This window comes from Squalius cephalus (genome assembly GCF_949319135.1).
Source record: "Squalius cephalus genome assembly, chromosome: 17".
In the NCBI taxonomy this organism is placed as follows: Eukaryota; Metazoa; Chordata; class Actinopteri; order Cypriniformes; family Leuciscidae; genus Squalius; species Squalius cephalus.
This window is the reverse complement of record NC_137138.1, coordinates 17,723,929-17,736,370: the sequence shown is the minus strand read 5'-3', so window position 1 is coordinate 17,736,370 and position 12,442 is coordinate 17,723,929. Positions and strand designations below refer to the sequence as shown.

At 37.0% G+C, this 12,442-nt stretch overlaps 2 protein-coding genes across 2 annotated transcripts; both read right to left on the bottom strand.

The window, feature by feature from the left end:
• Positions 1-414: 414 nt before the first annotated feature.
• Positions 415-1,615, bottom strand: LOC307144709 (odorant receptor 131-2-like; the record flags this gene model as incomplete). The annotated part of the gene is made up of 2 exons (XM_079847276.1): positions 1,524-1,615; positions 415-1,386 (listed from the first exon to the last, which is right to left on the bottom strand). The coding sequence occupies exon 2, from the start codon at positions 1,381-1,383 to the stop codon at positions 415-417; it is 969 nt and encodes a 322-aa protein (XP_079703402.1). The 5' UTR covers positions 1,384-1,386; positions 1,524-1,615.
• Positions 1,616-7,260: 5,645 nt separating this feature from the next.
• Positions 7,261-8,232, bottom strand: LOC307174575 (odorant receptor 131-2-like; the record flags this gene model as incomplete). The annotated part of the gene is made up of 1 exon (XM_079898468.1): positions 7,261-8,232. One exon carries the CDS (start codon positions 8,230-8,232, stop codon positions 7,261-7,263), a length of 972 nt encoding a protein of 323 aa, XP_079754594.1.
• Positions 8,233-12,442: the final 4,210 nt, after the last annotated feature.

Here is a 12,442-nt window from a genome sequence, read left to right as displayed (position 1 = left end):
TTGCATTTAGCTTATACAAAGATAAACTCTCATATTGCAGTAAGACAAACTCTACAGACAAATGTTAACCTTTTTATACTGTTAATAATTCAATACATTGCTTTATTTCACACACATTGAACAGTCCAAAGTGTATATGTGCATAATACAAGCTGTCTGCATATATGATAAAAGATTCTTATAAGAGCTTGTTAACAATTAACAGAGGATGACATGTAAAATCCACTTAAAAATCATCTTCTGTATTAGAAAAAAAAACATGTATATTCATTTTAAACAGAACATTTTAATTTAATGTAAAAGTATATGGTTCCATTGACCTTCTCAGACAAACATTTTTAAATATGGCATTCATACAAGCTCAAATTATCATTGCACGTTAACTTTTTTCAAATCATCTTTTGTAACATACAGTTAATGTATATTAACAGAGGGCCTTACTTTGCCTGAACGATAGCAGAAGTAATATTTGAACAAGGGCCACACGGCTTCATCTCTCAAACCATAGATCAGAGGACTCAGGCAACGTGGCAGCATAAGAAGAATAAGAAAATTTAGATATCTGAGATTTATGAAGAGAGAAGAGCTGTCAGTAACCATGTATAGTGCTTTGTTTATCGTGGCGTAGAGGAAAGAGGTGAGACACAGTCCCAGCTGAATCAAGTGCAACAGCACCGTTCTGAGGGCTTTTTTAGCTGAATCTTTATCCGAGGAAACAGACCTGGCTGTGATCATAATGCTAATGTATGTGAAAATGATGATCACAGCAACCGACACAAAATAAAGAACATCAAACCCTTGAGTTTTATCCAGCTGCCATTTGAATAGAAACAATTTCTCTTGTGTGCAAAATAAAACTTCCACAAATAAACTGGGGTTGACGATTAAAACAAAAATAATGTCTGTTATAATATTTATAGAACTAAGGAACCAGATGATTCCTATGGCGATTCCAGTCCTTTTTGGTGTGGCGATGTTGCAGTGTCTCAGAGGGAAGCAGATTGCCACGTACCGCTCCAGAGACATCAGTGCGAGAGTCAGAGGAGCGTTACGGAAAGTGCAGTAGGAGATCACTACTAATAAAGTGCAGACGGTTCTGGTTACTTGAAGGTAAAATGCCCCCATAGTGTACATGGTAGTTGTGATCAGCAAAAGCACAGAGTCATTCATAAGCATGTGACCAAAAAGAATGTAGCGCGGCGTCTCATGGAATACACGCTTGCTTCCTAGAGCAAAGAGCATCACACAGTTTACAAAAAAGAAGAACAGGGATATGAACAAAATCACTGAAATTTTAGTACTGGGCCCAGCATCCATGTCTACCTTAAAGATTTGCTGATAAATGAATGAAACATCCCCAGCTGTGCCATTGGACCCCGCCATAAGCTGAAATACAAGGAACAAAAACAGAACAACAAGATTAATTAGAGCAAGTTTACAGTGTGAATCATGCAACTGTACTGATAGCTATTAACTTTGAGTGGCATCTTTAAAAATGAAATTTTAACAAGTTTGCAACATACTTTAGACACAGACGTGTTGCTTTTCAGTGAGGCATCAACCTTTCATCTGCTAAAGCTACAGATTCCACAAACAATTCTGCTCCTCATATTATATAGATGTTGAAGATTCGCAGATTGAACCACATGGGTATGCCGTATATGCCACTGGGTGTTCGAGAGGGAGGGAGCAAAAGAGAGATAGAAAGACATGTGGGTGTCATTTTAAGAATTAAAAATGGGGCCTAAGAATCAGAGACCACTATTGAAAATGTTTCAAACTCTTTCTAATTTTTTAATATCGAAAGAATTTACTCTAATATCAAAAGAATATGAGTGAAAAGTATTTACCATTGTGGTTTTATATTTACCACACACACACACAAATAAATAATATGATAGAACAATTCTTGATTCATGATTTTACAGTAAAAACTTTTCTTTATTTGTAGTATTTGAGCAGTAACTATGGTTACCATGTGGAATCTCTACACGAAATGTATTATGTTGGCTTATTTTAGCCTACATAACTGATAGACTGTATAAAAAGTCACATATTATGTTGTTGAGGCTCATGGCTACCACAGAGGTTTTTTGGCTGAGCGAAAATGTGTCACCGAGACCAGAAACAGACACCTGAAAAGCACGTCTTTAGCTTCTTTGTCTTCAGGGGTCGCATCTCTGTTGAGTGCATGTATGTGGACACAATTATAAAGTGTGTGTTTGTGAATTTTGAAATAAGAGTTAGTCTGTAATGGCAGGAACTCAATACATGAGATGTGTAAACCCTGGGGGTGAGCCCTCTCGTGGAGGGGTACACCACAACATTGTGTACCAGGCTTCCCGCGAAGCTCTCAGCGGGCGTTTCTGCTTGCCTCCCGTCCACCTCACTTCAGTGGGGTATTAGAAACAATTGATGAACCAAGAACAACGATATTTCTAAAACAAGAACTCCAGTCTATCTTGGCAAAAGGCAGAGGTGTAAAATCCAGGGGTCAGAAAGTAAAAGTCCTGCCATATGTTTATTCCACCCATGAACTCAGCCAGCTGATTTCACTAATTAGTTCTATCTCCTGGCTGAAAAACTGCGCTAATTAGCAAATCCAGGTGATTGGAACAAAATAATGAGGAGGACTTTTACTCTCTGAACCTGGACTTTGCACCTCTGGCAAAAGGGGCCATGGAAAATGTACCTCTTCCAGAGAGAGAGGCAGGTTTTTACAGCCGGTACTTCACAGTACCCCAAAAAGACGTTCAATTTCAGATCTGCTTGGCCTGAACCATACTGTGCCGATATCAGGATGCTAACGCTCAAACTCATTTTCTCCCAAATTCAATCCGTGGATTGGATTGGTTTGTGACAATAGATCTAAAAGATGCTTATCTCCACGTCGAGGTTTGGCCAGAACACAAGAAGTTATCAGGTTCACTTTTGGAGGCAAAGCCTACCAGTATAGAGTTTCTCCTTTCCGCATAGCCTTGTCTCCACGCACCTTTACGGAGTGCATGGATGCGGCCCTGGCTACTCTGTGACTCTAGGGCATCAGTGTGCTCAATTACATCGACGATTGGCTGATTTTAGCGCAGTCAAAATAGCTAGCAGCACAGCATCGAGATGTCGTTCTTGCTCACATGATGTGTTTGGGGCTCGGATTAGACCTCAAGAAGAGTGTGCTATCTCCCAGTCAGAGAACATAATTTCTCCGCTTTTATCCTTCCATATTAGCCGGTTATGCATAGAGGGCTTTGTACCCTTCACAAAAAAAAAAAAAAGGTGTAAAAATGTTACCTTTAGGGGTACAACAGCTTGTCGCAGTACCCTTAAAAGGACATCTTTGTACATTTTTTACTCCTAAAAGGTGCATATTAGTACCGTGGAATACAAAAACATACCTTAATGTACTACTATGAACTTTTTTGTGGTTAAAAAAAAGAAGGTACAACGATGTCCTTTTAAGGGTACTGCCCAAGTGACAAGCTTTTGATAAAGATTTGTGCAGATTTTGGGTGGTTAGGTTATTGAATCTGTTTATAATAATAAAATACTACTATATCACGCAATCACTTAAAACTCAGATAAAGTATATTATATTTAATTTTTTTATATGATCAATGATCATCTATACTTATGTTGTTTGTAGATAAAAAACAACAAAAGAGTCTTGCTTTAACAATCTAAAGTGTACAAGTGCATAATAGATACGGGCCGGCCGCATCAATTATATATATTTTTTTTAGGAGTTTAACCGTTTAACAGATTATGTGTTATTTCAGCAGCAAGACAAAGGTTGAAAATAACAATGTATAAAGAAAATATATGTATAAATAAAATGAAATCTTAAAAAATAAGTTTAATTGAAAACAACAGAATCATACAATTTAACGTAATAGGCTATGGCTCTGTTATTATCTTTTAAAAGTGAACATGTTTAAAAATGGCATAATAATAATAAAAAACTAGCATTAAGTCACACACACACACACACACACACACAAACAAACTGATTTTTCGAAATTATTATTGCACATACTAAATTATTATTTCATATCATACCATACAGTTATACACATTAACAGAGTACCTTACTTTGCTTAAATAACAGGAGGAAAAACGTCAAAACGACGTTGTCTTTTATACATACGCGGTACAATGAGAAAAATACAATAAAAATGTAAATACCTTGGATTCATTTAAAGAGAAGAGCTCTCAATCACCATGTAACGTTAGTGCTTGTTTAATATGCAGGAAAGAGATTAGACACAGTCACAGCATTTTGTTAGCTGCCTGGGATAGTACCGTTCTGAAGTGATTTTTTTAAGCAGAATCTTTATCAGAGGAAACAGACCTAGAATCATAATGCTAATAATAATATAGCTATGTGAAAATGAATTGTCGTCCATTTATTTTGTCTCTCTTTGCGCCCCCTGCTGGTGACCTATAGAAGTGTCGATGAAGCGAATTATGGGAGTAGGCCTCCTCTTCAAAGTAGGATTTGCGACTGGGGAACTCCAGGGAAGTGCAACAACAACCCCGAGTTCAGAATCCACTATGGCTGAAACAGTAGTAAAATATATTAACACTTATATTTGTCTGTGTATCAATAAACTCAGTGGTGCACACAGTAGGCTACTATCCAACCTCTATTTGTGGACATGATACTTCGGAATTATCTGTGCAAAATACCGCTTTCTGACGCGGTCACCTCGGGTGTGACGTAATTTCCCTCTTCCCTGGTAAATGGAACACATCATTAAAACAAGCTGGCTCTTCGTTTTTATCGGATATGGAGCCATAAACAGAAGATACAAGGTTTTGTTTTATTCATTTGAATTATTTTAAACAAGTTTGCCACATCTGCATGAAAACCTCGTGCATCGAAGCTTCCAGGGTCTGTCGCTGCTGTAAAGGTAAAAGTAGGCTACAACCAGACATAAAAACAAGAGCAATGTGTTGCTACTTAAGCACATGTCTGTCAAAATCATAATATGCTGGCATCATTGTGACTAAATATATAGGGTTGTTGTTAAAATGTTGACTCGCTTCAAAGATATAGGCCAACGCAGGAAGAAGAACATTTATAGCGATAAGCTAACTAGCTAATAACTAGCTTCTGGCAGACTGCCATATGCATCGATTTAAGGTGAAAGAGTAACACTTGACCTGAGGCATGACGCATTAACGAACGTGGAGCACTTTTATCATGGATGGATGCACTTTATGGACTTCAAAACATAAATGGCCATTCACTGCCATTATAAAGCTTGGAAGAGCCAGGACATTTTTTTTATATTACTCCGATTAATTCGCCTGAAATAAGAATATCATACACCTAGGATGGCTTGAGGGTGAGTAAATCTTTGGGTAATTTTCATTTTTGGGTGAACAGTCCCTTTAAGTAGGGCTAAATGCTTCCCTCTAGACCGGTAACGTTAACTTACTTCCTTAAGGTTGATGCTGGGTAAACGAAATTATGGTAAGCACTAAGCAGTCTGCAAGCATCCCTCTACTCAAGCATCCTATGTTGTGTATCCCCCTTACAGCTCTTTTCTTAGGGCTCTAGGCTGAGGCCTGTCCCGCAGAGACGGAGTAAGTTAAGGTTTTGTACACTGGTGTGTTTACACATGCTCCAGACACCGGTCACGCTGATGGTGTCTCCCATAGCAACAACACCAAGAAGCAGAACTTCGTTCCCCGTTTAAAAATAGAAGCAAAGCTCACTGAAGCCTTTCACTTTAATTTTGAGGCCAGATTGCACAAATGTTGTACTAAAAAGTGACTTATCTATAAGTATCTTTAAAAATTATACTTACTATGTAGGAGATTATACCATCATAAAATGTTTTTTATTTATTTATTATGCCAGAATTACATGAAAATCTCAGCTGCATTCAGATTTAAAATGAGCGAGCCTACATTGAAGGATGCAGGGTCCGTCACACAATGTTAACAGTCCTTACAACCAAAAGTGTGCAAAAGCAATGTAAGACCTTGTCCTTTTCTGCTGCGATAATGCTGTCATCCCTTCTTGTCATAGGTCTGGTAGGAGCAATCTGTCTAGTCGTATGTACATATAATAAGATAATAAATGTGAGATATAATAGAAGAAAAATACATTATAAAGAGCAACAAATGGACATTATACATTTGTTCAAAGAGTATATTGTGATCAAGCAAACAAATTAATGCTGAACTATTTCTAGGATCACTGTATATCTCTTAATACTTGAATAAACATTACACAAGCTCATGTACTGTAAGGGTGGTTTATTATTTACATGCATGATGAACTATACATAAATGTTGTTTGTAGATACAAAAAGCCTTAAAGACTTTCTTTAACAGTCCAAAAGTGTACAAATGCATAATTTAATTATAATTATATGGAAATTTATATAGAACTCTTGGTTTATGTTTATCCTTTTGTCCCTGGTTAGGAGACATTATTATTTTCCCAAAATTATTTAAATTTTAATATTAGTTGTTTTTATACATGTAATTTCAGCACCCATAGAAACTTGTCAATAATAGCTTCTATTTTAGAATATAAATAAAATGAAAGCATTACAAATTAAAAGAATAAATACATGCATATATAAATTAGGGCTGCACGATATTGAAGAAAAATGCGATGACTCATTAAATAATGCGATATTCGATATGCGATAAGATAATGCTTAAAGTGTGTAAAATAAACTTAAATGATCTTAATTCATTTTGTGACGAGAAAACATCCCTACAACTTCTGAAAGTGAACAGCAGTGTTTTACTCTAGCATAAGAAGTGTTATTTTAACATCAGTGTATACCACAGGGTTTAGGGTTTCAGATAGGCCTAAATTAGGCTTATTTAACAACAGAAACTGAATAATCAAATGTAAAAAAAGAAACACTGCTTAGTTTTCACTGTATGAATTAAATATACTGATTCTTATTAAAGCTACAAAAGTTATTCAGCCAAGAGCAGTGAGTGATTTTCTCTTTGTCTTTTGATCATGACCCCAGTTATTGCAAGCTGTTGCGATATGCATATTGCGATATATATACATTTGCGATATTTCGATAATTTCAATATATTGTGAAGCCCTAATATAAATGAATAAATATTATGTTAAAATATGCACAGATATATCACTCACCCAGATATCAGTCTTAAAAATATTTTGCCAGATAATTTCATATGAGAGTTTGGTGAACAAGTTTAAATATTGCAATTATTAATATATTATAAGGTTTTTGCAACTTGTGAGCCACAACCATAGAGTTAATGTACATTAATTGAGGGCTTTACTTTTCCTGAACGATAGCAGAAAAAATATTTGAACAAGGGCCACACGGCTTCATCTCTCATACCATAGATCAGAGGACTCAGACAACGTGGTATAATGAGAATAATAAGAAAATTTAGATATCTGAGATTTATGAAGAGAGATGAGTTGGTTCCAGTCATCATGTACAGTGTTCTTTCTATTGTGGTATACAGGAAAGAGGTGAGACACAGTCCCAGCTGGTTCAAGTGCAACAGCACCGTTCTGAGGGCTTTTTTAGCTGAATCTTTATCCGAGGAAACAGACCTGGCTGTGATCATAATGCTAATGTATGTGAAAATGATGATCACAGCAACCGACACAAAATAAAGAACATCAAACGCTTGATATTTATCCAGCTGCCATTTGAATAGAAACAATTTTTCTAATGTACAAAATATAATACCGGCTAAATAATTGGGCTTGACAGTTAAAACAAAAATAATATCTGCCATAATATTTATAGAACTAAGGAACCAGATGATTCCTATGGCGATTCCAGTCCTTTTTGGTGTGGCGATGTTGCAGTGTCTCAGAGGGAAGCAGATTGCCACGTACCGCTCCAGAGACATCAGTGCGAGAGTCAGAGGAGCGTTACGGAAAGTGCAGTAGGAGATAAAGACTAACAGAGTGCATATGGATGTAGGTATTGGAAGGAAACACTGAGCCACTGCATACATTAAGATTGAGACCAGCAAAAGCACAGAGTCATTCATAAGCATGTGGCCAAAAAGGATGTAGCGCGGCGTCTCATGGAATACACGCTTGCTTCCTAGAGCAAAGAGCATCACACAGTTTACAAAAACAAAGAACAGAGATGTTAACACAGCCACTGCAGTTTTAGTACTGAGCCCAGCATCCATGTCTTGATTAAAGATTTGCTGATAAGAGAAAGACACATCCCCAGCTGTGCCATTGGACCCCGCCATAAGCTGAAAGACAAGAAACAGTGAAACAATTTGAACAATTTATACTAATGATCACTGAATTCTCCGCAATCTTTTTCTATCTGTTGATTATGTGAATTAAAGATTATATTTTCAAAAGTTTGCATAGGACACAACAGACCTCTTACACAAACGTGTTGTCTTTCTACAGTGAATGAGGCGGACATCAACCTTCCTTCTGCTCCAGCTGCAGATTCCACAAACACAAACACTGCTCCTGAACTTATATAGATGTTAAACAGAGGCAGACAAAACCACATGGGTATACTGTACATGGCACTGCGTGGGAGGGAGCCCTTTTTTATTCAAAACTAAATTAGTCATTTTGTATAACCAATAAAATGAGTACATTTTAATAAATAGAACCCAGCTTTCTAGATTCCATTTTACAGAGCCCTATTTTTCTGGTCACTTTTTTTTTTAATCTGAGAAAGTGCTTCATGTGATCATGCAGCTAAATGCAAAGCGACATTCTTCCACATTTTTAAAGAGTGCACGTGTGTGTGGTGGGATTACTAAAGTAACAGAAGGTGAGGAGAAAGGCCCGTACTGACCACATGCGCGGCCAAATGTGAATGCCACTTTCTTGTCTTAGCTTTATTGCAATAAGCGGGAACAATTTAAGAGACTATTTGTAGTTGAAATTATGAAAATCTCTGATGCATTCAGATTTAAATGAGTGGGCTAGCTGGGCCTACATTTGAAGAATCCAGGGGCTGTTGCTATACAATCTTCACAGTCCCTACCAAACATATTCAACAGAAATGTAAGACCCTCTCTGCTAATGTTGACATCCATCTTAAATTCAATAAAATACATTAAAAAGAGCAACAAATGGACATTATACAGGTTTGTTTGGAGAATGTATTGTTGTGAGCAAGATCAACTCTACAGACAGACAATTAAATATTCAACAAATTAATGCTGAACTATTTTAGGATCACTGTAAAATTAATATATTTTGTTTATAGTTACAAAAAAACTAAAAGTCTTTCTTTAACAGTCCAAAGTGTAAAAGTGCAAGACACAGGCTGTCTGCAAATATTATAAATATTATATAGAATTTTTTTATAGAATTCTAATGAGGTGTTAAGGGTTTTTTTCTGTAGCACTCGTATACCTGTTGTGACATTCTATTTTCACAATATTATTTTTATTTTATTATCTGTCTTTTTCAATTGCGTGGAACCACTTACGATAATTTTTTTCAGTAAATTCATTGAATTTTCTAAATGTTTTTATCGTAAGTAGTTCGCAAATGATTTTAGCTACATTTAAAGGGGGGGTGAAATGCTATTTCATGCATACTGAGTTTTTTACACTGGTAAAGAGTTGGATTCCCATGCTAAACATGGACAAAGTTTCAAAAACTAAGTTGTACGTTTGAAGGAGTATTTTTGTTCCAAAAATACTCCTTCCGGTTTGTCACAAGTTTCGGAAAGTTTTTTTCGAGTATGGCTCTGTCTTACGTAAGATAGGGCGGAATTTCCTTATATGGGTCCTAAGGGCACTTCTCCGGTAAGATCGCGGCCGCGCGCGCACTCGTAGACTAGAGCAAGAGAGTGAAAGCAGTTCGCCATCAAAGTGCCCTGCCCGGCTTTTGGGAAGTCAATGTCACCAAAGAAGTGTGTTTTTGGTTGCCAGGGCAAGACAACCCTGCACAGATTCCCAAAGAACCCAGCGTTAAGGAACCCGTGGATGGAGTTTGTTTTCCTGAGCATAAACGGAGTTGTGTAACTGTTAGACTGTTTGTTCCCTGCATTTCGACGATGATTGTTTTATAAACAAAGCCCATATCGACGGATTTGCAGATCGTCTAATGCTTAAGGATCGAGCAGTCACAATGATAAAGGTTCGCGGTCGTGCGTTGGAACCGGACGGTGAGTAAAACTGTTTGTTGAACAAATGTGTGTTGTCACTAGCTTGGCGCGTTAGCACAGCTAAGCTTCGCTCACAGGGCCCGCCCCCAGCCGCTCGTTTTTTTCCGGAAAGACTCGGTACAGCCTATCTTTCTGTTAAAAATTTAATAAAACAAAAGACTTTTTGGAGATATGAAGGATGCAATATTACTCTATAGGTACTCAAGATTAACAGGAGATTGAGTGAAAATGAGCATTTCACCCCCCCCTTTAAACAAATGCATCAAGTTGAACTTAGTTCAACGTAATGCATTTGTTTAAATGTAGCTAAAATGAATTATGTGGAACCAATTAACATAATTTTTTTTAGTAAATTCAACTAAGTCAAAAAATCATTTTTTTCAGTGCAGAAGCCAGACATGCAGAAACTTGCCAATAACCATTGAATGTTTTATGAATATAAAATGAATTAAAAAGAAAACATGAAAATTAAACCGAAAAATGATATTGAAATTTGAAATGATACATGTGTGTATTTTTTTCTAAATTATTATTGCACATGTTAAAGTAGTATTTCATATCATACCATACAGTTACACATTAACAGAGTACCTTACTTTGCTTAAATAACAGGGTGAAAAACGGCGTTGTCTTTCATACATACGCGGTACAATGAGAAAAATAAAATTAAAATTTAAATACCTGGGATTCATTTAAAGAGAAGAGCTCTGTAACGATAGTGCTTGTTTAATATGCAGGAAAGAGATTAGACACAGTCACAGCATTTTGTTAGCTGCCTGGGATAGTACCGTTCTGAAGTGATTTTTTTAAGCAGAATCTTTATCAGAGGAAACAGACCTAGTATCATAATGCTAATAATAGCTATGTGAAAATAATTTGTCGTTAATTTGTTTTGCCTCTCTTTGCGCCCCCTGCTGGTGACCTATAGAAGTGTCGATGAAGCGAATTATGGGAGTAGGCCTGCCTCCTCCCATAAGTAGGATTTGCAACTGGGGAACTCCAGGGAAGTGCAACAACAACCCCGAGTTCAGAATCCAGTATGGCTGAAACAGTAGTAAAATATATTAACACTTATAGTTGTCTGTGTCTCAATAAACTCAGTGGTGCACACAGTATAGTAATTACCCTATAGGCTACTATCCAACCTCTATTTGTGGACGTGATACTTTATTTATCTGTGCAAAATACCGCTTTGTGACCATCTGACGCGGTCACCTCGGGTGTGATGTAATTTCCCTCTTCCCTGGTCAATGGAAAACATCATTAAAACAAGCTTGCTCTTCGTTTTTATCGGATATGGAACCATAGACAGAAGATACAAGGTTTTGCTTTATTTATTAAAATTTTTTTAAACAAGTTTGCCACATCTGCATGAAAATCTTGTGCATCGAAGCTTCCAGGGTCTGTCGCAGCTGTAAAGGTCAAAGTGCTACAACCAGACATAAAAACAAGAGCAATGTGTTGCTACTTAAGCACATGTCTGTCAAAATCATAATATGCTGGCATCATTGTGACTAAATATATAGGGTTGTTGTTAAAATGTTGACTCGCTTCAAAGGCCAACGCAGGAAGAAGAACATTTATAGCGATAAGCTATAACTATCTAATAACTAGCTTCTGGCAGACTGCATCGATTTAAGGCGAAAGAGTAACACTTTGACCTGACGCATTAACGAACGCGGAAGCGCAGAGGATAGAGCAAAACACGGAAACACCAGTCACGAATTAGAAGTCTAAAACAAGAATTTTTTAAGAGAAATGTCGGAGGAGTTTGAATTTGTTGCCCAGCCCTGTTTATTTGAACCGCGAGAAGCGTCAAAGCTCACGCTGCTCCTACATCGACGTCATGCATCGTCAAGTGTTAGCCTACTCTTTTGACATAAGTCGACTTGCGTACAGCCGTCTGTCTGAAGCAAGTTATTTGAATCGATAAAGTTTTAAATATGGATATTTTTCTTACACAAACTTATCGCTTCGCTTCAGAAGACCTTTACTAACCCTCCAGAGCTGTGTGGAGCACTTTTATCATGGATGGATGCACTTTATGGACTTCAAAACAGAAACAGCCATTCACTGCCATTATAAAGCTTGGAAGAGCCAGGGCATTTTTTTTATATTACTCTGATTGTATTCGCCTGAAAGAAGAATATCATATACACCTAGGATGGCTTGAGGGTGAGTAAATCATGGGGTAATTTTCATTTTTGGGTGAACAGTCCCTGTAAGTAGGGCTAAATGCTTCCCTCTAGACCGGTAACATTACTTACTTAAGGTTGATGCAGGGTAAACGAAATTATGGTAAGCACTAGGCA